Source organism: Plutella xylostella, chromosome 3 (genome assembly GCF_932276165.1).
Source record: "Plutella xylostella chromosome 3, ilPluXylo3.1, whole genome shotgun sequence".
Taxonomy (NCBI): Eukaryota; Metazoa; Arthropoda; class Insecta; order Lepidoptera; family Plutellidae; genus Plutella; species Plutella xylostella.
The window spans coordinates 2,444,465-2,472,210 of record NC_063983.1 but is presented as its reverse complement, the minus strand read 5'-3'; the positions used below and the strand labels follow the sequence as shown (position 1 = coordinate 2,472,210).

General features: G+C 38.7%; 1 protein-coding gene across 1 annotated transcript in view; it reads left to right on the top strand.

Moving 5' to 3' along the window:
* LOC105381782 (neuropeptide CCHamide-1 receptor) overlaps positions 1-15,520 on the top strand; it is a 105,917-nt gene extending 90,397 nt beyond the window's left edge. The window contains exon 9 of the mRNA XM_048622767.1: positions 14,960-15,520. Coding sequence (XP_048478724.1) covers positions 14,960-15,020 — 61 coding nt within the window. The 3' untranslated portion in view covers positions 15,021-15,520. The remainder of the gene's footprint in view (positions 1-14,959) is intronic.
* The last annotated feature ends 12,226 nt before the right edge of the window (positions 15,521-27,746 follow it).

Below are 27,746 nucleotides of genomic sequence, written 5' to 3'. Positions count from 1 at the left end.
GAAATATTTTTAAGTAGGTGTGTACCTATTTATATTTTTAACGCATAAGCCGTTTTATAAAATTGTTTCAGTAATGAAAAAAATAAAAAAATATTCATAATTATTTCGGTAAAATATTTCGGAACACTATACTTATAGGCTACTTTTTATCCCAGATTGGAATTCTGGGATAAAAAGTAGCATCCGTGAAAGCTATGCGAAGCGCGCGCGGAAAAGCTACTCGTCCATAACCTGTCGGGATTATTTTCAAAGCCTACGTTCACTAAATTCCCAGCTTTGTACTTATTTCGAGTAGTAAACTATTTGCTAATCCTTACCAGGTAACAAGGGAGGAATGCCTACATTCATCTGTCTAAAATTCCGGGCGCTCACACGAGTTAAACATTTGTGCAATTCGCTAAGCCTCTAGCGGTTTCATTTCGGTGCTTTCGAACAATCGATAAGTTGTGAGGCCCTAGGGCTTGAGAGTAGGAAGTTTCGAAGTGCTGCCATCTATGTACTTACGTCCTATCGACAGATAATGTATACTGGAGTTTGTACAATGTACAGTCTGTAAAAGAGATATTATGTAGGTATGTCAATTGCGGAAACAGTTTGAGGCTTGAGTCACATGGGTTGAGGATAGATGAATATGAAAATATTGTATCCATACATAAGTAATAAACAACAAGAGTGTATATCATGTCATGTCAATGTACCTATATATATAATAAAATTAAAGTTTTTGCGCTGGAATAGCATACATCAGACCTTTTGTCCTGACGAGAGGATTTTAATATAAGGCAATCTATAAAACCGTCAACTAAGAAGGCCTATACTTTCCTATATCTACAGGATAAATAAAAAAACACTTCTAAATTTCAGGACAAGAACTTACACACAATGTGAACTAACATTGACCGAAGCTGTGACAAGGTTCTTTGGTCCCCAGACTCCAGTTTTAATTAAAACTTACAACACCGAAAGTTCTTTGATGGTATCAAGCTATTGTGCTCTTCGATATTGTGATGCTAATAAAAGAAGAATCCTATGGAATCGGTACTAAAATGACAAAATTTGCATGCGATGAAGGAAGTGAACGTAGCCCTCTGTTTTTATTATGACGGTAATCTTGTAAAACAATAGTACGGAAATAATGGCATAGCGATCGATGATAGTATGACGACCGGATGGCGTATTGGTTAGTAGCTTTGTCTGTTGTGCCGACGAGGCGAGGGTCCCAGGTTCGATCGCCGCCGTGGTAAATATTTAAAGGAAAGATATTAGTTCTCCGGACTAGGTTGAATAAAAATTTGTCCATCTCCAACTTACCAGCCAAGAGTGTAGATGTTTACGAGCTGTGTGTGTATAAGGGCATGAAACAAAGATGTAGATTAAAAATATACCTACACAGGATTCAGTCGAATTTGGTCACTCACGCAAGAGAGCTTACGAAACCTAGACAAGGAATTCTACTGCCCGCTTGCAAATCTACCAACCCACTTTGCATATTCCGGGCACCAAGTACCTAAGACTACTACCAAAGAGTACTGTGTATGTATCTATGTACGGTGGCCTGCGCCTAAAAGTATACAGGCGGAGTTTTTAAAATAGCGATCCCTGATGATGAAGGGACCAGCTACATTTGTTATAAATCCGGGGACGTGTTGTGTGTGATGTGTGTATATAGTAGTGGTGTTTATGTGGATGTGCTTGAGCAGCATGTTAGCTTGAGATCGCTATTTTAAAAACTCCGCCTGTACTGACCCAGTACTGTACTCCACGCATTTACGCGAACCGGAAAAACAGGGACAACCAAGGGCCGATAAAAAAAATTACCTATTTACCCGAGTACTTACTTTTTTTCCCGAAATTAAAAAGATAAAACAAAACATAAAAAAATTGTGGTGGTGACAGAAATAGCTGTAGGCACTAATTGAACTTAAGAATATTTTTTTAAGAAATGATGTTCTTATAAGCGTGTCGGACTGTCGGTGACAAACACTAGTTCTAGTCTAGGGTTTGTGGTTTGTTACCTACAAACCACAAACCCTAGACTAGAACTAGTATTTAAGTGCTGCAAGTATTAGCCCGTTAGAATAGCGTCTATGACGGTATTAATCAGTAATTATTGAGGTACATTAGCTAGGTCACCTTAATTGACAGACAAGACGAACCATTTTTAGCAGCTATTATTTGTTGTCTGGACTAGCGGATCGATTACCTGTCTGTCTACCGCCATAGACTAATATTAACAGTTACTCAAGGCGAGGTAAGTTTTACGACTGATCATGGGGATAGAGGGGGATATCTTTTAAGAATATTTATAAATTTTTTTTAAATACCCCTCACTTTTGGCACTCAGTAATGTTGCAAAAGTGGTGTAGTAAGACAAAAAAAGTTGACTTAGTCATCATTTTAAACAACTTTTGCTCCAAAACTTTTAGAAATTCATCATTTCACGATGTTTTAAAAGTGTTTCAGTGTGCGTGACTCCTTGAGTTTTTTGAGTAAGGTATACTATGCCACCTTTGCAGTTACTAAATTGACAGATTCTGAACGGTTAAACAAAAGTCGATTACCAATAGAACGATTCGTCAATACAATCATCTCATCTCATCGTCAAACAATAATCTAATAAAAATATAAGGAATCTGTCAATTTAGTATCTGAGATTAAAAAACAGACTTTACACCTTGTATGTATGAAACGAAGGTAAAATACAACGAGTTGAGTTGATTTACTTCGTTCATTTGATTGAATCAAGTGGGCGGTAGATTGGTCCCTGTTCACTATCGGAGCGAAGTGTCAGATTCAATCTAAGATTGGTCCCATTCAGTGGTCGCTGATTGCGTCGTTGTCTCGCGATGTGGACTATTTTTCATGAATTTCATGATTTATCTCTTGAGAACATGTTTTAAAAAAGGTTCTTTGTTAAAAAAAAACACAATTAAATTCCATTCTGTGTAACAAAAATTAACCACTTTTGCACTGACAGGCTGACGTCCAAAAGCGATGAGAAGCCCGCGTGGAAATTAAGTTATATCTAAATTGATACATAAATAGAACAATACTACTTATAATTTAGTTTTTTAAGTCTTTGCCTAGCGTACTAAGGCCGCGTGGTGGATAAGTCCTAAACTCTTCCTACATTGAAAGGAGACCTGTTCCCCAGACGCGGGTTGTGATGATGATGATGTTGATGATGATTTGTCTAGCGTGTTTTCCTAGGCGTGGTTTCCACCCATATATTCCGGCAAGTCTAGTGACGTGACAGCGACTGCCAGACCGGATGTGGCAATTAATGAGACAAATAGACACACTCCAAGCCACCCATTTGTTTTATCCGTAGACAGTTTTCGTAAGGGCTTTGCAAAGGGCTCCTCCCTCACTTACTCATATCATATAGGGACGGTAATATATGTACACTCATTGATCATGATACCCGTCAAGTTTGCAGGATAGTGTATATGTGCTGTTTATCCACTATATGGCCTGTTTATCCACTTTTCTTTATTTACAAAGTGATTTAAGATATACATAAATAGGTACATGAAGCAGCACTACTAATTTTGAAGGACACTATCTCATCATCATCATCATCATCGACCCATCACGTCCCCACTGCTGGGGCACGGGTCTCCTTCCAATGATGAAAGGGGTTTAGGCCTAGTCCACCACGCTGGCCTAGTGCGGGTTGGTGGACCCCAACACAAGCAAGCTTGTGCTGAGAGAGTTGTCGGGTAAGTGGGCAACCCGACTGTCAGATGTTTTCAAGCTGCCCGAAGGTTTCTGACTAGGCTTTTTTTTTTTTTTTTTTTTTAAAGATTTTATTATCACTCCACAGACTTTATGTCCGTGCCTTTTTGAGAGATCAATATATTGTGAGAGTTTGGTTGTTTTTTGTCTTCATCTTTTAACTACTCACTACTCAATGTGGAAGCTTATAATATATATATTTTATCTTTTATATATATATACCTATATATTATTAATATTTTATTTTTTTTTGCACTCCTGGAGGAAAATCTACACAGACACCTGGGAAGGGGACCCAGGTAGTGTCGGCCTTTAACCGACTAAAAACCCCCAGTTGTGCATTTCTTGTTTGTTTTTTTTTTTTTTTTTTTTCTTTGTTTCACACAGTCACACTTACAATTATAATGGCAACAAACATTTGAAGGGTAGGGCCAGTGTCAGCTGTCTTCAGAGAACTTAACAGACGCCTGTCAGTGGCCACACACTCCTTTTGTCATCGCTGTTGTTTTGCCTGGTGTTAATGTGTGACAGTGTTCTTAAAACTATCTTAATTTTATTGGTTAGTTCTTATACAGATAATATTAATTCATGATATACTATACAATGCCTACATATCAAAACTATACAATACATGCTATATACTATACATAACAAAACTATAAAATACATGCAATACGGTTTGGCCGTCAATATAAAATTAAAATCAAAATTCTCCTATTCCGCTCCATTTTGCGTTGCCAAAAGCCTTGATTGCTGGGCAACGACCTCTTTGTCCCGATTTTTTATTGCCATCTTTAGGTTGTACTCGAGGATCCGTTTCTTCGGTGCTGTTATTGCCGTTCTAGCGAGGTTGCCGATAGCGTCCTCGGTGTCATCCGCATAGTAGGTGCAGGCGGAGGTGTGCCTCGACAGCGCCACTACTGCGTGAGGTATGCTATCGTGCAACTTTATTTTATCTTTTGTTTTTATGATAATGCAAAACGATCATGCAGACCTACAGGCAAGAGAACGAAAGCCGGCTAAAAGTTTTACTCGAGGAGGCCGAAGCCTGCATATACGATAACAGTAGTTGCCAAGACCTCAGAGGCAAAATGACTGGAGCGTATATGGCGGCTTATAGCGAGGAATGCGGATTCGTGCCCTGGGAACGCAACATCCCGAAACTCACTCTCCCACACAACAACCAAATGGTGGTCGTAGCTCAGTGTACCAGGATTATGCTAGAGGACAAAATCCTAGCAAAAGCGGAAACCATTAACGCTACCTGGAATAGCTGGACGATGCCCACCATCGCTTGGGTGAACGGGGTACCTGGATGTGGGAAGACAACCTGGGTGGTAAATAACTTCGATGTGAGCAAAGACACCATTATCACCACGACAACTGAGGCGGCCGTCGATATACGAAACAGGCTAGCGCATAGGATCGGGGACATGGTTAGAACTAGGGTACGTACGATGGCATCAGTCCTAGTAAACGGCTTTAGAGAACATGTCGGATGCCAACGCCTGATAATTGACGAGGCCCTGATGAACCATTTCGGGGCAATCGTAATTGCCGCCCGCCTGTCCCGTGCCAGTGATATTGCTCTAATCGGAGACATCAACCAGCTACCGTACATAGACAGAGAGAACCTATTCGAACTAAGGTACAGTCGCCCAACACTGGTAGCAAACATCACCCAGGAGCTGTTGTGCTCATACAGAAACCCCATGGATGTTGCATACGCCCTAAGAGAAGTATACTCAGGCATATACGCAGCCACAACGCGTATCCAATCCCTGCAGCTGAAAAGGTTTACAGACGCAGCAATTCCAAAATCCCAAACCAACACTCTATTCCTGACGCATACACAGGAAGAAAAAGAGACCCTGACCAGCCAAGGGTTTGGAGAAGGAACGGGATCACGCGTCTTAACCATACACGAAGCACAGGGATTGACGTACGAATCCGTCATTTTCTGACTAGGCTTAGCGACTAGGACGCTATCTATCAACTAAAAAAAACGGACAAAGGTGCAAATTGCTGCCACGGACGAACAGTTGGCCTACTGGGAGCGCAGCCTGAAAGCTGTCAAGTATATCTCCAGATAGCGAGGCAATCAGAACAGTCCATTCACTCATGAGGCCTCACACTTGACTTCAAGTGTGGCGGTAATGGCGTTATCACTATCAGCCTGACGAGGGTCATACTGCGTCATATTTGTACAGCGATATACCTACAAACAGACAAAGATGAATACTTCATTACTACAGTCCGACAAAGCTTGAAAAACTTTGCATCAGAAACATGTGCCCGCACAAAAAATCAAAGAATACAAGATGCCCTTTCCTTAAAAAACTGTACTTATCCATTTTAGTTACCAATTTTCATTAAATGTATGTAATGGTTTAAATGTATTTTTTTAATAAAAATACTGAAATAAATAATGGTGAGTATCGTGTGTATGTCACGATACTCACCAAACGAAATTAATCCGAGCACTCCCGCTCCTTTAATATTTTATACATTCGCCCCTATTCATGGCGACCTCAAGTTTCTAAAACGATACTGAATTCGTAGTAATCATACAGTCGGGTGTTCGTAATCGAATGAACTTTAACGTATTTATTTGGCGTGCAGCCAGTTTGGTCATTTGGTGTCGACATTTTGTAAGTGGAACTTTTTCATTGATCGTGAGTGTCGTTATACAGCTCGACTCGACGGTGCAGCCTTATACATATATATATATATATATATATATATATATATATATATATATATATATACATATATACATATATATATATATATATACATACATATATATATACATATATACATATATATATATATATATATATATATATATATATATATATATATATATATATATATATATATGTATAAGGCTGCATATATATAGTATATGTATATATAGTATAAGCAGGTAGCTGCAGGCAGCGGTTGTATAAGGATGTCCAACAACAGAGAATTGTGGGCTATGTCCAGTTAGGTCTGTATGTCTTGTGATTACAGGCTGATGATACAGACTTACCCCTAAATTCATAGAGCTTTTTGATACTTTACAATAGGCTTAAAATTGACGTTGCCATACATTCAACCTTTTCATTCACGTAAAGAGTCGAAACTCGTGTGTTTCAAAATGAATTTTAACCTTGTAAATTTAAAATACGTTCTATGAATTTGAGGGTAAATCTAATAAAAAAAATATAATTTGCACCGCCTACTACGATTGCTTCATCGATTTGAAATCGCTGAGTAGCCAGAATAGGGCACCCGAGTCTCAGCGGGTGTATAAAATGAATAGCCGTCTTTGCTTTGTTAAACCATAATTTTTACGTAAAACACAGCACTTAATTGGACGGAGAAATCATGTCAAGCTAGAGCGATATTGCAGTTTAAATTACGTGGAAATATCGATACAACAACGGTTATTTTTTATTTTATTTATTTCATTACAAAAGTTTACAATATATTTTTCGCTTAACCTAGTGATTCTGAAAGTTGTTACAGTTTGTACGACCACTAGTCATTCCTCTAGATTACAATTAATAGGTTATCGTAACTTAATAAATATACAGACCTATAAACCTACAGAGCAGAATACAATTTTAATAGTAAGAAATTCAATTGTTTTATGAGTAAGTACTCATAATTAATAATGCTCTGTCATTAATGAGAAAAAACTGCGTAACAAATACGTACAAGTACATATTTTTATATTGTAATATAAATAAATGGATATAAGTGAAAAAAAATACTACCTATACTAACTTTACACTGTTTGATAGTTTGGTCAAAACTATAACTGTGCTACCACAAAAAACTTTAAACACTGTTTAACTAGTGTTTAAAACGAAATTTGACAGATTTTGTAGGCGTTTGACAGCGCTAAACACCTGTTAAATAGTGTCTAAGTTTTTGTGGTAAGGCCCTAAGAGTTAAAAGTTTTTGACAAACTATCAAACCGTCTTTTGCAGCTCTACTGTTTGTCGCCAACACGTTAAACAGAGGTCGCTATTGTCACTTTTAGATTACCTACTAGAAATCAGTTGCCTTATAGTCAATATGTGTCTCTGATCTTCCTACACTACTAGGTACCTACTTATATCTTTATGAAAGGCCTAGATCTAGCTCGGCAACAAGCAACGTGAGAACCTTTAGAGACACTAATTAGAGTGATTTAGAATCACTTAGCCACTCGCACTCGTGCTCAGCTGAACTCGGAAGAGGAACCTAATTAGCCATGTTTTCGCTCTATTTCATTTTTAATGAGCAGCGGTGTTTCTTTCATACATGTATGTGTACGTAATATACAGGACGTTGCAAAAATGGGAGACGAGGATAAGCAGAAAAGGGGTGATTCAATTCGTCTTACTGAAGAAGTTTTGGTCTACGTCTTTTGAAATTTCGCGAAAACAAATTATTTACGCAGGCAAACGCAGCGTGGGACGCCCTCCTGCCCGCTGAACTGACGACCTTAGGCGGGTAGCCGGTAGTGGTTGGATGAGGCAGGCCGAGGACCGAGTGCTATGTCGCTCTTTGGGAGAGGCCTATGTCCAGCAGTGGATGATTATTGGCTGATGATCATGGTGATGAAATTGTTTACTCCCCATCTAGTAAAAAATTAACAGTCGCGTAACCAACAAAGTTTCTGTTTGTTTTTTTTATTTAACTTGTTTACAATGTTCAGAATGCCCATTTGAATCACTGCCTTTTGGCTTCCAACTCCCTATTTTATAAAAAAATAAAAAACCGACTATTATTTATTATTTCTTACTTTTTAGTAATTTTTTAAGTCGGTTTTTAATTTTTTTTAATTATTATTTTATTTTATTGTTTTTAGTTTATTTGCAATTATAAATTGTCACTCAAAAGTAAGATGCAAATGATACCATTACGTCCTACTAGTCAATACGAATCATTCAAGCCTAAGCACGACGTAGTTGCTATATACCGTTGAGGAGTTCCCTTGACTGCCTTCCGTTTCCATCATCAGATCAGGTCAAGGTCACCATCATATTTTTTAATTATAAGAACTATATTTACGTTCTAAATTTCATTAGAATCGGTTAATAGGTGCCCAAAATGGAAATTCATACCCTGTTTTTACCCCTTTACCCAACCTTGGGGGTGAAACAAAATTCTGAAAAAAAAATGGGACCACCTGGGAGCTCCAATACCTACATCAAAAAAGAATTTTCAAAATCGGTCTATAAACGGCGGAGTAATTGGTGAACATACATAAAAAATATAAAAAAAAAGATCCCGGCGAATTGAGAACCTCCTCCTTTTTTAAGTCGGTTAAAATTCCTGTATAAATTTACAGACATTATTTGTGTTCCTACACAACTCCTAGTTACAGGACATACAGGGGGATGGCTAGTCGAGATAGCGTCCAGAAGAGAACTACTAAACAGTAAATAGGAGTCACCCCTTTGTAGTTGAGCTTATTGCAAGAGTTCAAATACCTACATTTTGAAGTTCAAATAAAAAGTTATCCAATAAGTTAAATTTGTTGGTCATGGGGACTGTGGACAGTAAAATTTCAAAGTATATTTCAGGCGAAATGTAGATTTGTTTTAATAAAAGCCATTTAAAGCACAAAAAGAAAAGAAAAATACTAACGTCTTTTTGATTAAGACTTGAAATGATGTAGTACGCACCTAAATCCAGTCAGAAAGTAAACGGTCAAAATATAAAGTTAATTACACTCACGGGCAATTAAAAGGTTCCACTGAGAAAAACTCCAAATTAAAAGCTGGCTTAATTACGCATTAGGGGTCGTTTGGTGTCGGAATTTAGTGAGTGGAACTTTTTCATTGCCCGTGAGTGTATTTCATTCACAATCACACGTTTGAAACATTTCCCATCAGAATATATGTTCAGGCAATCCGCAGATGCCGTCACCCAGGGCCTCGATCTGTGTGTTTCACCAGACAAATTGTATTTACATACAAGAACACACGAACCGACCCGGCTGGGAAACTCCACACTAAGTAAACAAAAAGAAGATTGCGTATAAAATGGAATGGTGTATTTCCTCATAGCTCAAGTGAAGAGCGGTTGTTTAGTGGTCAATAATGCTGAATCTTTTGTGCCATCAGACTATACTTTGTAAAATATGCATGACTCATGCATGAGTTCTATGACAGCTGTCAAATTCATGCATTTTATTTGTCATTTGTTTTTTTTTTCAAGGGAACACCAATTTTATTCTCTCCTAAGAGCCCCTTATCCGAACGGAGAGTACCTAGTTTGTAAAAATTGACGTTAATCAGAAAATTTATTTTATATTATTTTATACGATGAATAAAAACATTTGACTTTGACTTTGGAACTAATATACTATACAATTAATACCTAAAACCAACATTTACTAGTTTTTCAATGTCGTTTAAAATAATAACTTACACAAATTCATAAATTTAAAAAACTATTTCCCTATCCTAATTTTCAAAGAACAAGCTACAAATTTGGTCCCTGAAACTTACACAATAGGTGTTAATTTGGCATCGGCACAATACCCGTAATTTTGAGTAATTAATAATGTAATTCATTTGAATATACAAAACACTAAAGATACCAACGGCTACGGTCGACACCGGGTACACTGTGGTATACAGGATGTTTTTAATAAATTGGCTAATTAAAAAAATATGTGTACCTCTAGTAGCTTTTTAACAGAGAAGAGAATATTATTATTATTACTTTAAAATATGTATTGCTTTTTCTCGAGAGCTTAATTTCGCTCTTAAAAAAATATGCATGGGAATCCTAGCCTTAAGTTGTAGGCTTACTAATATGTACCTAAAGGCTAAGGCATACAATGATGTAGATACCTACTAACTAAAAATAACATAACATAAAAAACGCTCCAATACAATTCTAAACAGTAAATTTGCAGGTACAAAAATACATCAATATTCTCTATACTCTACTAGGTGCAACAATTTATACTATATTTTCTAATAAATCCGTTTCCGATCACCCTGTATAAGTGTTATCCGGCGGAAACTGGCCGTGTGGCTTCCGGTCTCAGTGACCCGGGTGTAACCGGGTCCATATCTCTGTGGTTGTTATAGCACTCGCCCGACTGGAAGTAATCGCTGTTAGAGATAAGCCCGCCTTTTGTTGTTTTCGCGCATCGCGGCAAACTTTTGTGTGTCGGAGGTTCTATTGTGGAATATTGAATTTGTTAGTTGTAGATTAGGTTTTGGTAGTTTTAAAATGTTTTTTCCAATATGCGTTGCCCGTAGGATTCATTCAATCCAATCTGAACATAATGAAAAATCTGTTTTATGTGTCAACATGTCGCATTCACCATGTGGTCGTACATCAAAAAACGTTTTTTTATACTATCTATACAGGGTGTTGCAAAAGGGGTATACTAAGCGGCAACCTATATGCGCAGCATGTTATATCTACCCTTTTTGAAACACCCTGTATACTATTTGACCCATTGCATTGGGAACCCTAATTTGTCTGAATCATTTTCTTATTATTATTATTTGGTTGTGTCCTTTTGATCTCGGGGCCCTGAACCTTTGGTAGGTGTATTCTATAGGTATTGTATAGCATTCTCTGCGAATTAACTTTCTCCATGACAATTCAACAAGTTACTGTTTGTTTTATCGGGAGTTTAAATACTGCGATAGATTGGTAATAGAAGCCCTAATGAAATTGAATTCCGTTACTTACCTATGTCGGAAAAAATCCAATCACGATAGGTTCCTTTTCCAAGAAAAAGTCAAGTGCGACATAGTTCCATCACGTTGGGGCAGCCATGACTTTATTTTCCTTTACACGTGACCGCACTAATGAAGTTAACTTAATAAACTTGCAAGCAGCAAAAATATAGGTAAAATTTATTTAATGGCAAATATTTTAAAATCTGAAAATGATTTAAGAGAGCGGCGTGGCGTAATGGATAAGGCCTCGTCCTCTCAATCGAGAGGCCGTGGGTTCAAATCCTGGCCTGTAACAATTAATTCTTTCAAGTGTGTTTTCAACTAAGGAGTTTAAGTACATAATACCACGTGCTGTTGGAAGATGTCTTTAAGACGTTGGACTGGAAAGGACATGGCATATGTATAAATGGCGAGTACATGTCACACCTCCGCTTCGCGGACGACATCGTTATTATGGCAGAATCTCTGCAGGAACTCAGCTGGATGCTAAGTGGCCTAAATGCTGCTTCCCTACGTGTAGGCCTCGGAATGAACTTGGACAAGACGATAGTCATGTATGTGTCATGTTGGTGAGGCAACACTCGAAGTTGTACAAGAATATGTCTACCTCGGGCAGACTATTCGGCTAGGCAGAAGCAACTTCGACAAGGAGGCTGCAAGGCGCATCCAACTGGGTTGGGCTGCATTCGGGAAACTTCGTCACATATTCTCCTCGGCCATTCCTCAGAGCCTGAAGACAAAAGTCTTCAACCAGTGCGTCCTGCCAGTGATGACGTATGGTGCAGAGACGTGGACACTGACGGTAGGACTGGTCCACCGATTTAAAGTCGCTCAGCGTGCTATGGAGAGAGCTATGCTTGGGGTTTCTCTGATGGATTACATTGACAGCTATGTCGGACTAAGGTTACCGACATAGCTGTCAAAATATGCAAGCTGAAGTGGCAGTGGGTTGGTCATATCTGCCGAAGAACCGATAACCGTTGGGGTAGACGAGTTCTCGAGTGGAGACCACGAACAGGCAAACGCAGCGTGGGACGCCCTCCTGCCCGCTGGACTGACGACCTTAGGCGGGTGGCGGGTAGTGGTTGGATGAGGAAGGCCGAGGACCGAGTGTTGTGGCGCTCCTTGGGAGAGGCCTATGTCCAGCAGTGGATGATTATTGGCTGATGATGACCACGTGCTGTTACGGTAAATCCATTACGGTCCATCAGGAAAACATCGTGAGGAAACCTGCACATCTAGATTCTAGATGTGTATCCTAAGTGCATTGTACTTATTCCAAAACGGCGATATGGTTCGCAACCTATCACGTGAGGACAAATGTGCTGCGAAAAGTGGGTGGCTCGCTTGTGAGCCACCTCTGACTACCCCTTCGGGGATTACAGTCTTGAGTGCATATGTATATGTCTGTAATGATCCAGTCCTACCTATACCAAAAAAGTTATGCTATTTTTATCTTGAAGATACAATTGATTTTATAAATCGAATCCGGTTAAACTTAATTTTTTATCGTCGTCAATTCTCTTACCCAGAGTTGTTTAATTACAGGCTAGTTTCAGTGGAGTTGCAAACTTGTAGAATTGCCGCGAGTCGTAATAAGTTACTCTGTGAGGTAGAACGGGGATGGTATTACAATATAATATCGGGTCAACCCGCTTATCCTAACTATAATATTATAAATGCGAAAGTAACTGTGTCTGTCTGTCTGTTACTCTTTCACGCCAAAACTACTGGACGGATTTGATGAAATTAGGTATACATATGGCCTAGACCTTGACAAATAACATAGGCTACTTTTTATCCCGGAATTCCCACGGGAAAACTTTTTAAGGCGAAATTAAGCTCGCGGGAACAACTATTATTTATATTTTATGTTTGTAACGTGAGTCTGGAGAAGTGATACTTTATCAAAACTGTCAAAACTAAAAATTAGAAATGTTACAATAAAATGTTAGGTAGGCAAAGGTAAAAGCTTCGCAGGGATTACAGGCACAAGTGTTCACGTCACGAAAAGGCAACCATTTTTGTTGAATTATTAAACTTTTACGAGTTTTTTTTTTCGCTTTTCCCATTTTTTCTCATTTGACTCAAGCGCCGTTGTTTTATTTTTGGCTTCACAAAACGGCAGAGCGGTCGTAATTTTTAACAAGTTGACAGCTCAATATATCAAACACAGTTATTGCAATGTCTGTTTGCATTTGAAAAGCTTTTAATTATTTTTCTTTTCTTTTTGGTACACGATATTTATACCGGAAACAAAACAGCAATAATATTGTGGCGACATCATTCAATGGAGGAGTGGCATCACCTTCGCTCCTCCATAATATTTATCATTTGTCCATTGTCATCATATGGTAAGAATCTCAGTTTTTTCATAGATGCAGTAATATTACAAAGACTAAAATATATATTTTTTTAAAGTTCGATAGTTTTTTCATGAAGTTTAGAAACAAACAACTAAAATATAATTTGTCTATTGTCATAATTTGGTAATATTTACAAGATTTAAATAATAAAAAAAATTGGATAATTTTTTCATGAAGTTAATTAATTCTACGAAGATATTTTTGAAATGAACACCATTTCCAAAGTTCATTTAAGCGGGACCGGGACATAAGTGATTGACATATCTGTCAAGTCAAGTCTGTAAATGTCAGTCCAACCTGTCAGATGTCCAAAATAATAATGGGTTTCAGACTGCGCCACCGAAACAGCTTATGCAATATGCAGTTTCATTAACACTTTTTATAATTATTATGTTCTGGAAAGTATAATATTCGTCGTTGGACGAAAATTTACTATTCTGTCGTCTGTCGCAGAAACGATATTTCAGAACGATGTCATCGGTAACGAATCGATTACACCTAACGAGTACAGTGGCGAGTCAGTGTCCTCGGCCGCGCACTCGGTCACTTGCTAGCCGTTCATTGGTCGAGGATCGGCCGAGGATACTGTCTCACCACTGTACTCTTTAGGTGTAATCGAGCCATAACCACGACCCTATCTCGTTGAGTCAAATACCTATATAAAAACATATGTAGCATACACAATCGGTGCTTATCTCCGAAACTCCGTATTTCGTCAAGCAACAGAAGCCCCATGGCCTATTTCCAGCATTGAAGAAATGTTGGCTCATAACTGATGATGATAAATGATGATATAATAATAATAATAGGTGATGTAGGTACTATAGAGACACATTATTATAGCAGGGTGATAGGTATCATAGGTACAGTTAGCTGGACCGATATAATTCGCTGTAACATTCAACTTGATTAGTTGATTACTGCCACCAAATCAGGGCACACAAATCAGCTCCCGTATACTCGTACAGGGTGTTGCAAAAGCATAGTAAGCCGAAAGGTGAACAACTCAAGGACTCATTCCGCACAACTTTTGTTGTACACAGTAAAAATCACGTACTCAAAGAAAGTTTCTATGATTATTATTTTTTCAGAATGCCATCCTTTTACTTATAGTCTCTTACGGCTAAACCATTTTTAAACAGTATCTCTATTTGTCCTCAGAACCAGCGTGGGTCGCTGCAGCAGCGTGCGGCTAGTCGGCAACGGCTCGTCCAAGCTCTGAGACAGGATCACCCGGCCAGCACCGGGACCAGCCAATAACAACCGCGCGTGCGACTACCGAAGCAAGTCGCTGCGCCACGCCGGCCAATCAGCGCCCTTCCCCCGGTGCTGCGAGAACGAGAACCGCATCAGCGAGACCAATCTGGACGCGCGGGAGGCCGTCAGCACGGAGAGTTTCTTTCTGCCTCCAGATAATCATTACCGATGATTGGTCTGTTTAATTATAGTCGTCTATGGATGGGTTGTCGAGTTTTGGCGGTTATATTGAAGCTGTTTTTAAAAAGCCGATAAGTAAATAAGTTATTGATATAATTAAAAGTAAGTACTGTATAAAGATTCAAAAAATACGTATTGTTATTACTTATTATGTCGATAATGAAATAAGTGTAAATTTAATTGATATTCTTATTAAATTATGGCGAGCAAGAATATTGGATAAAAGGGTAAAGTCGTTTTGTTATAGAGATAAATGTTAATTAATATATACTTAGTAGGTATGTAGCATAGTTAAGCATAGCATAACCGTTACATAATATACAAAACGTAATATTGTTACTTTTTCCTAATTTATGATTTTTAACCGACAACTCCTTAGTTTAACTTTTTTTGGTTATGAAAGTTATAGGTTTTTCCTTGTTTGTTACTAAACTATATCCTTGCTATTTATTATTTATTTCAATAAATGAAAAAAAAAATCCATAAGGTCCAAAATCACATGAACGTTTTAGCAGATAGTAAGTAGTATTTAAATTTATGCCGAGTTGCACAAAGGAACTAAGCTAATGTCGGCATTAAATCTATTTCTGCCTTTCTGTCCGTACACTCTCAAAGCAAGGCATCGATACATTTATATTTAAAGGTCGCTCTTAGCTTAAAGGTCCTTTGTGCAACACGATAATCTAATTGACAAGTACATTACATATTATTATGTATTTTTTTCGCATGCATAAAAACTTTCCATGACAACTTTTTGTGTTGCTTTTAGGAATTTGATAGTCTTTGTTAGTCTCTAATTTGTATACTTAATGCCCGTTTTCACCAAGACATCCTAAATTTTAGGAAACTTTTAACTCATTTTAAGGATCTCCTAAGCGTAAAATGGTTTTCACCAATGACAAACTGTCACTTAAATCCGTTAGGGACTTCCTAAATTTAGGAGGTGGAATTTCGGCCTCTTAAAGTTAAGTGACAGTTTTTTTGTTTGCAAATATACTTCTAGCTACTCAAAATTAGATATATTGATGCTATTGAGACTATAGAATTAATAACAGATCGTGTTTTCGACCACGTAATTACGTGAGGGATGTCGAGAGACAGCATTTTACCAAAAAAAATATTGAGTAACAACTTGGACACTTTAACTTTTTTCGAAGGTTCATCAGATTAACTAAAGCAGGTGTGCTTTTCCTGCTTACTAGGTACTTTAATATTGAGTTCCAGGATTAATAATACCATTGTGATTTGGGTGAAAATATTTATTTGATCTAAATTAAAACATATTATTTTATTACACTCATCAACACTAATGATATTGCGCTCTGCCACTTCTTCTTCTTCTTCAAGTTCCGTCTCCTAGATAGCGGAAGAGAGCAAAGCGAAGGTGGATTTTTTCAAAATTTTCTATTTTCCGCCATTGCTCCCTGCACTTTATTAAATTATACTTCTTCTCTTTTGGAAGGATAAAATACAATTTTAGGTTTCTTATTTACAAACAAAACGTAATAAATAAGGCGATGTCAACAAATATTATACTTTTAAAAGCATAGACAATTGACTAACAGCCAATGTTGACAGCAAAATGAATGAATGAAATTGAATCGGTAAAAAAACATCACTAGTATTTAGGTGACGGATTGCTAGGGAGCTCTTAGCTTGGTGAAAATGAATTTACGTAGGAAGTGGATTTAAGAAGTCTCTTAGCTTAAGAAACTTTTAGTAATATGACTGTTTAGGATGTCTTGGTGAAAACGGGCATAAGTGTAGTAAAAATTACAGTCAACTATCTAACAATTTATGTTGTCAAAAGTAAGCACTGTAAATTATAATTGTATGTAAATAACCATATTGACCAAAAAATTTAAGAAAGGCTAATATTTTAGTTTGCTCTTGGATTATGCTCCGTAAGGTGGTGTAACCCCATGATTATAAAACATAGTTCTGAAATGGAAAATCAAATATTTCATAGATAATGAAATATTTGGGATCATTTTTTTCCTAACTATACAGGGTGTTGCAAAAAGGGTATACTAAGCCGAAACCAGCATGTAAAAAAACATTTTCCATAGAAACTTAGTTGGTCACGTCACTTTTTACTATGGAGAATGTTTTTTTTCCCTAATTTTGATATTCTGATTTCAGTTTCGGGCTTAGATATAACATGCTGCACATGCTGGTTTCAGCTTAGTATATCCTTTTTGCAACAACCTGTAGATCCGATTTCAAATAATATGGTATTTTTTTAGTCCCTAATCCTCAAGGGAGTCCTAAAGGAGGTGGTTTCCACTAACGTGAATAGTCAATCTGTGAAGCAGAGTTGTAAAATTAATGAAGTAGTGGTCAAGCGGAGCATTCGTCGCATAATTGTGAAAGTTTAACTTGTTCTATTTAAGTTGCAACCTCGAGGGTATCGATTGTATCAGAAAACTGGCGGCACTAGGGCAGGCTAGTGTAGAGGAGGTTAGGCTATGTCGTGGCAAATAAAAAATCTTTCAGGGTTTAGTTAGGTTCCATTCCCAGCAGGCATCTAGGTTGCATCTAGATGTTCACTTTTAGGATTAAGGTCTAAACTTCTTTCATAAGTTCGGACCATTTCCCACCACGCTGGTTCACTACACGGGTTGGTCGTTTTACACATCTAGATGTGCAGGTTTCACACATCTATAGATGTACAGATTTCCTCACGATGATTTTCTTCACCGTTAGAGCCCGTGGTATAAGCTATACCTACTTGTTTCGTTATTTATTTCTAGTTTTTCTTTTGTTACACTTACCTACCTTTTTTGTTACACCGCTACACTTTACTACTGTAAATAATTCTGTAAATATTTGTAATAAAACATATTTAAAACAAAATCTACTATTTTAAGAGTTAACTGTAAAAATATGTAGAGTTAGAGTTACTTAAATAAGCTAACAATAGTATAATTTAGAATAGGATAGTAAGTATATTGACAAAGTTAATTGTTATATTTAAAATTAATTATAAATTCTAACGTTTCTTAAAAGTTAATTCCACACCTAAATGTAATGTAAGGTAAATCATAGGTACCTACTTAAATAAAGCTGTGTTAATCTCAAAAGTCAAAATACGCAGGACTTCATAATATTGTTTTTTATTAAATAAATTTACGACTACTTACTTATTGTCATGAAATAAAAAATAAAAAAAACTATTTCTAAAATTTAAATGAAAGCCTGTGTACAATCTACAATTCATTATAAATTTCGTAAGAAAACTATTATATTTTTATTATAATAAATTCTTGTAGACAATCTAACATCTACTTTTTGATTTCTTCTGAAATCTGTCTCCGCCATTTTTCTCGGTATGATCTTATAATCAAACTTTGAAAAGTTTTACATTTTAAAGTAAATAGCTGTTTATACTTAATAGGACGACCGAATGGCGTAGTGGTTAGTGACCCTAACTACTGAGCCGAAGGTCCCGGGTTCGATTCCCGGCTGGGGCAGATATTTGTTTAAACACAGATATTTGTTCTCGGGTCTTGGATGTGCCCGTAAAATGGCAATAGGCCCGCCCCCTATTACATTGGGACTAACATAAACACTGGCGAAAAGTGGGTGCAGCAATGCACCTCTGCCTACCCCGCAAGGGAGTACATTAGTACAAAGGTGTGAGTGTTTATATTATATATTATTTTTTATATTATATAAGTACTTATATTATTTTCTAATGTATCGTCAGATTTTTCAGTAAGTATACAATTTAGACGTATGCCCAATTTATCATTTTATAAAAACCTCAGAAATTTCCTCACGAAATCCTCTAGGCCAGTCTAGCCAATGCGATTATCGCGCGAAAAACCTGCGCACTGACAAAATTTCCCCCCCCCCCCCTGCCCACAGGTAGTTGAATACCAGGTAACTGGCTCCTTAATTAGGTGGAACTACCAGCTATTCGCAAGTTTCCAGTTAATAAGGACTTGCAGCGTTATTAACGACGGCACATTACCGTTCTATTGGCTTATTCCTGGGCGGTGAAGTTTCAAATATATTGCCTGCGTGTGCAGTGTGGCTTTGCAAAGAAGACTTTTGTTATGGTAAGATGGTACGAGTTTTCTTGACTTTTCTATGTAGGTATAAGGTAAGCGTCAACCTTTCGAGCATCATACGCAATGGACACATCGCATTCAGTATTTTTTCTATAGAAATTTACACGCGTGAGTCGACGTCGTTTCTCCAATCTCCATACATTTATGTAGGTAAATCCGTTTGGTCCGATCCATCAATGTAACTTATTCTTAACACAAACTTACAATGGAAATTAAACACTTTGGAGTATGGTTACAGTTGGCGCAGTGTTCAAAGTTTGATTGTGAAGTGAATTGGTTTTTAAAGAATAGCAACTTTTTCAATTTTCCTCATATTCATTGACCCGTTCAGTCTGAGTTCAGTTAGTGTAAAACTTCCTTAATGTTGACCGCTTCAACCACCTAGGTTAAGTGAATATACAAGATATTATTAGCTACCGACAAAACACGTAATTATTATAAAACCACCCACTAGTAATTTTCTTCAGGCAGGACAGGATACAGATGTCATTAGGTTTTGTATGCGTGACAAATCCGAAATCCTATATGGGTACCTACAGTTTACACCTATTTCCGTGCTGAACAAAATTATTATAAGTAGTTTAAATACCAATATATCAATAAATAACAATAGCACATAAGAGTCCCCAATTTTCTTTTCTACATGTTGGTACCTTGTACCTAAATCGATTCTATTAATGATAATACTCCTTAGAGAGACGAGGGTAGCGACGCGAGAGCTGAAGTAGAGATAAATAGGTTTCTTGATTGATGACCCGAGACCTGGGTTTTTACTCATTTTCTCCACAATGACGGTATTTGGAATTCACCTGACTGTACCTGTTACCTGCTAGGTAAGCGGAATAGTAAGTATGTGTATATGTGCGATAATTAATACCCGATAGGGTCAAAATCAGAAATAAGAAATAAAATAAAAACGCTATCCTGACTTAAATTACAGTGAGATCTACTGTAGCATTTTTGTATGGATTAGTAGATCAGGAACATTTAATTTAGAACTGTATTTATATTGATAAGTACTGTTAAATGTTTTTGCGCACGCCACGTCGCATTTATATACCTATCTTTATTGTACTTTTAACCTAAAAATAACATTTCACAACGCATGTCCCAAACAAATGTAAAAGTCACAATATTTAAGCACGTAGATTAGATATACATAGATATATTACCTATATACCTACCTATGTACTACTGAGTTTCAACGCGTAGAATAGCGTCAGCAAGCTCTTTATTGTAGTTTGGTTATTTTTTCGTGTTTCAAAGTTGGTAACATCACGGCGCCGGAATTGAGATTTGCACGCAAATTGGTGGCGGATACGATGTATGAATAGTTTGACCCACATATAGCCTGTAAGGATACTAGGGGTTATTATGGTCTTTACAGGGTGTTGCAAAAATAAATATGAGGTATATTGCTGAGGGGCCGGGGTAGCGACGTATTCACACGGAACGGGGCACGATATTTCGGCACTTTCACTTTGTAGTCAAACGTAGAATATCTTTTATGTAGGATTTTTTACTTATGCTGCACGTTGGGCTACTGTAATAATAGACGCATTTTTCCTGAAATAAAAATGACATATTATGTATCTAGCCTATCTGAAACCTAGTTAAACATTGTGAGATATGGCGTTTCGACTTTCTCCGTGTTCGGCATCATAAGGGTCTCAGTGACAGTTAAATAAAGTCAATTTTTCTCCACCTTTAATTTGCAAGGTGCGGGTGCCTATATAAATAGAGTGAGTCGCCCGCGCGCCTCAGTTGTAATATCACCATGCAGAAATGACTAGGTTTCAGATAGGCTAGATACATAATATGTCATTTTTATTTCAGGAAAAATGCGTCTATTATGTAGTCTGAGCCTATCTGAAACCTAGTTAAACATTGTGAGATGTGTTTATTATCGCATGGTGGAGAGAAAACCAACTGTGACCCATAAGCTACTGATGATTATATCAGTAGATAAATATTTGAATCTATAAATTTATAATGCATAGATTTCTAGGTAATAGATATACTAAAAAGAAAGGTATAAGTATACATAAGACTTAAGTACTTCCTTATTATTCCTGACTTGTCAGAAAGTTATGGAAGGTATGTACCTATACATATAGGTAGGTATTTATACATATGGATACACACAGTGCCTCTTCGAAAGCAATACTTATAAGTAATTATTGATCAAAATCTTGTTATTGTCAAGGCAATATTTTTAACATACACTTGCCGAATGGATGGAACCAGTGAAATACTTTGCAACAATATTAAAAGCTGTAAAATGTAGAATATCGATCCAGGCCGCTGGGGCTCAGGTCAGCACATGCTGACTAGGGTATGTAATTCTGGACTGACCTCAGAAATGCAGCAGCCGACCCTGGAGCCTCGTGGACCTGCTCAGTCAGCCCTGTACGACGACACGGCCTGCAACACCTGGCGCGGCATCTAGTCCTTGGAACGAGGAGTGGTGCTTGAAGGGAAGATAATTTTACTAAATATCTCAGCCTCATCAGCTACTGGAAAATATTAGATGAAGGCTGTGACACTGGCGGATAACTAAGTATTCAGTTTTTCAAAACATGATGCAGGTCACTATATTCATATTCTAGATTGACAAGTAACACACAGTCTAATTTTGTATTCTAACTAACTCGGCGGTTAACGAGTTCCTGTGCAGTCCTACTAGGAAGGAAAGTTATTTTATAAGCCTTTGCACCCATTTTGTGGGCTACTATCATTCTGTATCATCATGTGTGAATATTATGAGCTCTGGCAGCATTCCTTGGTAGATGACATCAATTAATAAAGATTGATTAACACAACCATAACAATTATAATAGTTGATAAATGAAACCCGGCTAACATGTCTTAACTGGGTAAGTAAATGATCAGTCATGCCACCAGGATAAGTAAAATGTTCAGTACTTCATATGAAAAACATTAACAAGGTCACCTTTAGGTATGTTCGTCAACACTAAGGGCAGGTCTCGGCCAAAACCTTAAGGCTTCGCCTTGTTGCAACTTCAAAGGTACGTAGGTAGGTACCTACTTACATTGTTGTAGGTTCGATTTTGAAACCATTAAGTCAACCTAGATAAAACAAAATAAAATAGCTCGATTAAATAAACATGGTACGTAAAGATGTTAGTTGTACCTGATCAGACCTGATGCAACGACAGCCAACATAGACTCTCTAATCTGTGGAAGCAACAATCATGGTGGCGGGAACATGGACAGTTGGACGAGCCACCTCGAGCCTGACTTATCAATTAGAACTGACAGTTCGCCAACAGCGGATAGCTTGCGGCTATCTATAGGTAAACTTAGGTAGTTAGCTATACCCAAGAAAAAGTCCTTGGACATCGATATGACAGTGGAACGGCGAATAACTGTGACATTATTTAAAACAAAAAGGCTTCTTGTTGTTGTTGTCCAGTTAAGGAAGGTTACCTACTTCAGCGACCTGGTATTGCATTCTGAAAGAACTGCAAAGAGTTAATATTATGACTAATAATTATTACTTATTTAGAAAGTTTTCAGCAAACTAATAAATCAAGCAGCTGCCACGTCACCGCTGCCCGGTTATAACTCTGTACTAGCTTAGTAGATATATATACCAGTTCTAGCCTTCAGCTAGAGGCCAGAGAGCTCCTAAATGAGATGCGAGTACGAGCATGACACAAGTAATTTTTTACTTGGTAACTAGTTACGTAACTAACTGAAAGATCCATAAAACAGTTGAGGATTACTCAAAATGGAATTGTGAAAACGGCACGTCTGCATCTTAACCAGTCAGTCTCAGTAGTTTCAGCAGATACAGTGTTGAAAAATAGTTATGAAACGTTTGCGCCAGAATCGAATTAAAAATACATTTATATTAGAGAAGCCGTTTAGGCATGAATAGGTACTTTCACACTTTGGATTGTGCTCCAAATGATGACCTTCGAAATTCATAGAAATTTAATGACGACTGCCATTGTTTATTATCTAGCTCCGTACATTGAGTAGGGCTGCGGCTACACGTGATGTGATACACAGTACACAGTACGTATATGCATGTTCCCAGAATAGTGCAAGTTATAATTTTACCAAAAGGTAGTCGTCTCGTGCAAGAGCACCGTTACTCGATTTATTCGATACACAACTAGAAGACAGCTGCTGCGTAGGAGGTTCACGCATTTTTCAACAAAGAGCTCGGATACACACTCACAATCCACTGGGACATAAGGAAGACAGCTAATATGGTGCCACTCAGAAACCGCGATGACACTCCGATCATGATCACCCGACAGTAGGATCATAATAAATTCGGTAACTTGTGAAGCGGTATGGTATAGCAACAGCGACTTTCACGAAATCAGGAATTAGCTCAGTGCTTTTAGGTTGAACACTCGCCGGTGGGATTCACTTTGCTCACAGCCGAGAAAAGAAAAGACTCAAAGCTGGAATCTGCCGATGTGTCATGATACTTAAGATAGTGTCTGGGGGGTCACTTTATTTGACGAAAAACGAACTTTCAGTGCACTGCGGCGCGAGCCGCTCTATCTGTTTGTATGTATTAAACGTGCCGATTGCACGACAGCTCTCGTTCGTTCGTTTCTCATCAGTATAGAGTAACGCTCCTGTACTTACCGTGCGTCACCATTCCCATGAGCAGTCCAATGATCTTTAGGCAGTTTAGAACAAAAGCTGCATTAGACAGTTTCTTCAGCAGAGACATCGAAATAAAAAATTGATTGCACAACTATCCCCAGGAGCAGTCTACAGGTCACTTTGGGCAGTTCAGAAGAAAGCTGCTTTAATAGAATACCCTACCTCAGCGGAGGCATCAAATTGAAGTGCTATAACACTTTTAGAAGCGGTGCCCGTTACCCGATTTGTCGTCATCCATGCCGATGTGGCTACGGCGACTGCAGGTGGTTACTCAGGCTTCGTTGGTGTGCCCTTGTATGGCTAACATGACCAACCTTGGCAGTAAACGTTCGTCTGCATATGCCAAAATCACTGATGAATAGCGCACGTTACTCGATACCTTCTAAATAAGCTCATAATGATGGCTGATGATGATGATGACCGTGCTAGCAATAGTGCAGGCGTTTCCGCTGAGCATAAAATCTCTTCCCAGACAGGGGGCGTTTGGATCTGGCAACCAGAACAGGAGTGCCAGGTGTGCGCAGCGATGCAGGTGGGACAACACAGCCGCCAGGGCAGGAGTACATGGCTGGGTCTATGCAGCGATGCAGGTAGCACAAACCAGTGGCCAGGGCCAGGACCGGGTGTACGCTGCGATGCAGGTGGTACAAAACGGTGGCCAGGGCCAGGACCGGGTGTACAGCCGCCAGGGCAGGAGTGCATGGCTGGGTCTATGCAGCGATGCAGGTACCACAAACCGGTGGCCAGGGCCAGGACCGGGTGTACGCTGCGATGCAGGTGGCACGAGACGGCGGCTAGCGCAGGAGCACAGGGCCGGGTGTATGCTGCGATGCAGGTGGCAAGAACCGGTGGCCAGGGCAGGAGCGCAGGGCCGGGTGTACGCTGCGATGCAGGTGGCACGAGACGGCGGCCAGCGCGGGAGCACAGGGCCGAGTGCAGGTTACACGAAACTTCAATTTCACCGAATCGGCCTGCCTACCCTCAGCGGGTAGGTACCGGCGGATCACATTACTCGCCGCACATGCCACAATGTCCCAACATACTGAAACTCGGAGCCACGTGCTTCCTGTAAAAAATCCTATGACGGTCCTGGAAAGCTCCTGTTTGTAAAGCCTTACATAAGCTATAATCAAGTGCATTATTGTAATAGCAAAGTTTTTATCAACTGTTTTCTAAAAATATTAGAAATTGAGGGTAGAAAAATATATTTTTATAATTTTTTCCTGTATAAAATTAACATATGCTTTACTTAAAGCGGTCATTAATGTAAGTATCTAGCTCAAGCGCCACTAGTAGGACCGGAATATGTGATCAATCATCACCACGACTATTGAATCGGACCCTACTGCGTGGGATAAAAACCCCAAGCGCCGGAGCATTATGACCAGTGGCTGAGCTTTTAAAAGCAGTAAATAATAGCATTTTACTCACGGCTTATCAACTCAAACCTTCGTTGCGAAATCCTCAGCAATCGCTGCGTGCGCAGCAGCCGGCAGGCCCCGCGCCGCCTGGTCCGCATCACGCTACAGCTTCCCGGCAGCGAGGACTCCGCAAATTCAATATTATATTTTTCCCCGTCGGAGCGAAGCCGACGAGAACCGTGGCTACATTGAGCCATTTTGCCGAAGTGTTCACTTCAAAAATCAAAAACCAACTGAGGCGCGCGGGCGACTCACTCTATTTATATAGGCACCCGCACCTTGCAAATTAAAGGTGGAGAGAAAAATTGACTTTATTTAACTGTCACTGTGACCCTTATGATGCCGAACACGGAGAAAGTCGAAACGCCATATCTCACAATGTTTAACTAGGTTTCAGATAGGCTCAGACTACATAATACTATATTTTACCTTTAAAATACAACACTTCCCACTGTTGATAAATAATAGTTTTCGGTAAAATTAGGTTGCTTAGTATCTTAGTCAGCCATTATTAATCGCTGTAACTTTTTCGAGTTATTTTCTACTATTTTCTAATGCCGTACCATAAAGCTAAAGTTATGGAGAATTACGGGCTTCTGACTTTTTCTAAATCCAGTTTTCTAAGGCGACTTTATTTAAAATTTATCAATTTTAAATAAAGTCCACTCTACGTCTCAAGGTTAAAAGCTTTGAACCACACTGAGGTGGGAGGCATAAGTGTTCCAAGTAGAGTAATACAAGATAGTTTCTTTCCACTTTTCTAAACTCGGAGTGTGTGGCTAGCGAGGGCGGTCTGTATGAAATTGCCCCCGCCGCAGCGCCCGCCCGCCCTCGCACGCTTTGCCCACTCCTGCCTGTGTGTCCACTTCCTTATAATATGACGATTATGATTATATTGTTAAGTAAATTTTAAGATTTTTAATCGTAAAAGTGATGTTACCGATATATTTTACCACCAGGTTTTTCAATTATTGGCAATTTCAAAATTTTTTTTCTAGAATCATATTTTTTATAGAGGATCAATTACAATTTCATTCCTGACGGTATAGATGTACGGATTTATAGACATTCGGGTCGGGAGTATGTCTTTTACACGTAGTATGTATAAGTTTTGCCCAGTTTTTTTGCCACACTCAACTACTATTCACTTGAGACTACTTCAGATGTTAATTTATCTGTTGTTCGATCCTAATATTTATTTGTTTCATTTATAACTTCTTCAAAACATTCGTACTACCTGAAGTTGGTAGATTTTTAAGACAGTTAACATTGTTCACATCAAACCGGAGCCGGTCGCCGTTGGTGAGGCAACACTCGAAGTTGTGCAAGAATATGTCTACGGTCTACCTCGGGCAGACTATTCGGCTAGGCAGAAGCAACTTCGACAAGGAGGCTGCAAGGCGCATCCAACTGGGTTGGGCTGCATTCGGGAAACTTCGTCACATATTCTCCTCGGCCATTCCTCAGAGCCTGAAGACAAAAGTCTTCAACCAGTGCGTCCTGCCAGTGATGACGTATGGTGCAGAGACGTGGACACTGACGGTAGGACTGGTCCACCGATTTAAAGTCGCTCAGCGTGCTATGGAGAGAGCTATGCTTGGGGTTTCTCTGATGGATCGTATCAGAAATGAGGTTATCCGTCAGAGGACTAAGGTTACCGACATAGCTGTCAAAATATGCAAGCTGAAGTGGCAGTGGGCTGGTCATATCTGCCGAAGAACCGATAACCGTTGGGGTAGACGAGTTCTCGAGTGAAGACCACGAACAGGCAAACGCAGCGTGGGACGCCCTCCTGCCCGCTGGACTGACGACCTTAGGCGGGTGGCGGGTAGTGGTTGGATGAGGAAGGCCGAGGACCGAGTGTTGTGGCGCTCCTTGGGAGAGGCCTATGTCCAGCAGTGGATGATTATTGGCTGATGATGATGATAACATTGTTTCTTTTCCAATTGAGTGGGTATTGTTTTACAAAGTTTATCAATAAACTGAATTTGTTCCTGCTATAATAGGGTTAAAAATACCCTCCTTTTAACTTTTTGTCTTTAACGTTTAATGAAAATTTGCCAAAATAAAATTACTTCTCGATAGAAACTTTGTTGAGCACGTTTTTTTCTACTACGCAGGCTGATTTGTACAATTGTGTTTAAAAGTTGTTCAGAATGAGGAGCTGGGTTCCCTTTTGGCTGACTATAACACCCTCTATACTAAATGTAGTGATAACCTTTGACCTATGAGGGGAAACACTGAAATATAACGGAAGTGTGCTGAAATATTAGCTAGTACCCGCCAAATTTGCATAATTACTGTATCAAGTAACGGAAGTTTGTCATTTAACGAAGCATTGTTCTACGCCGTGGAATACCG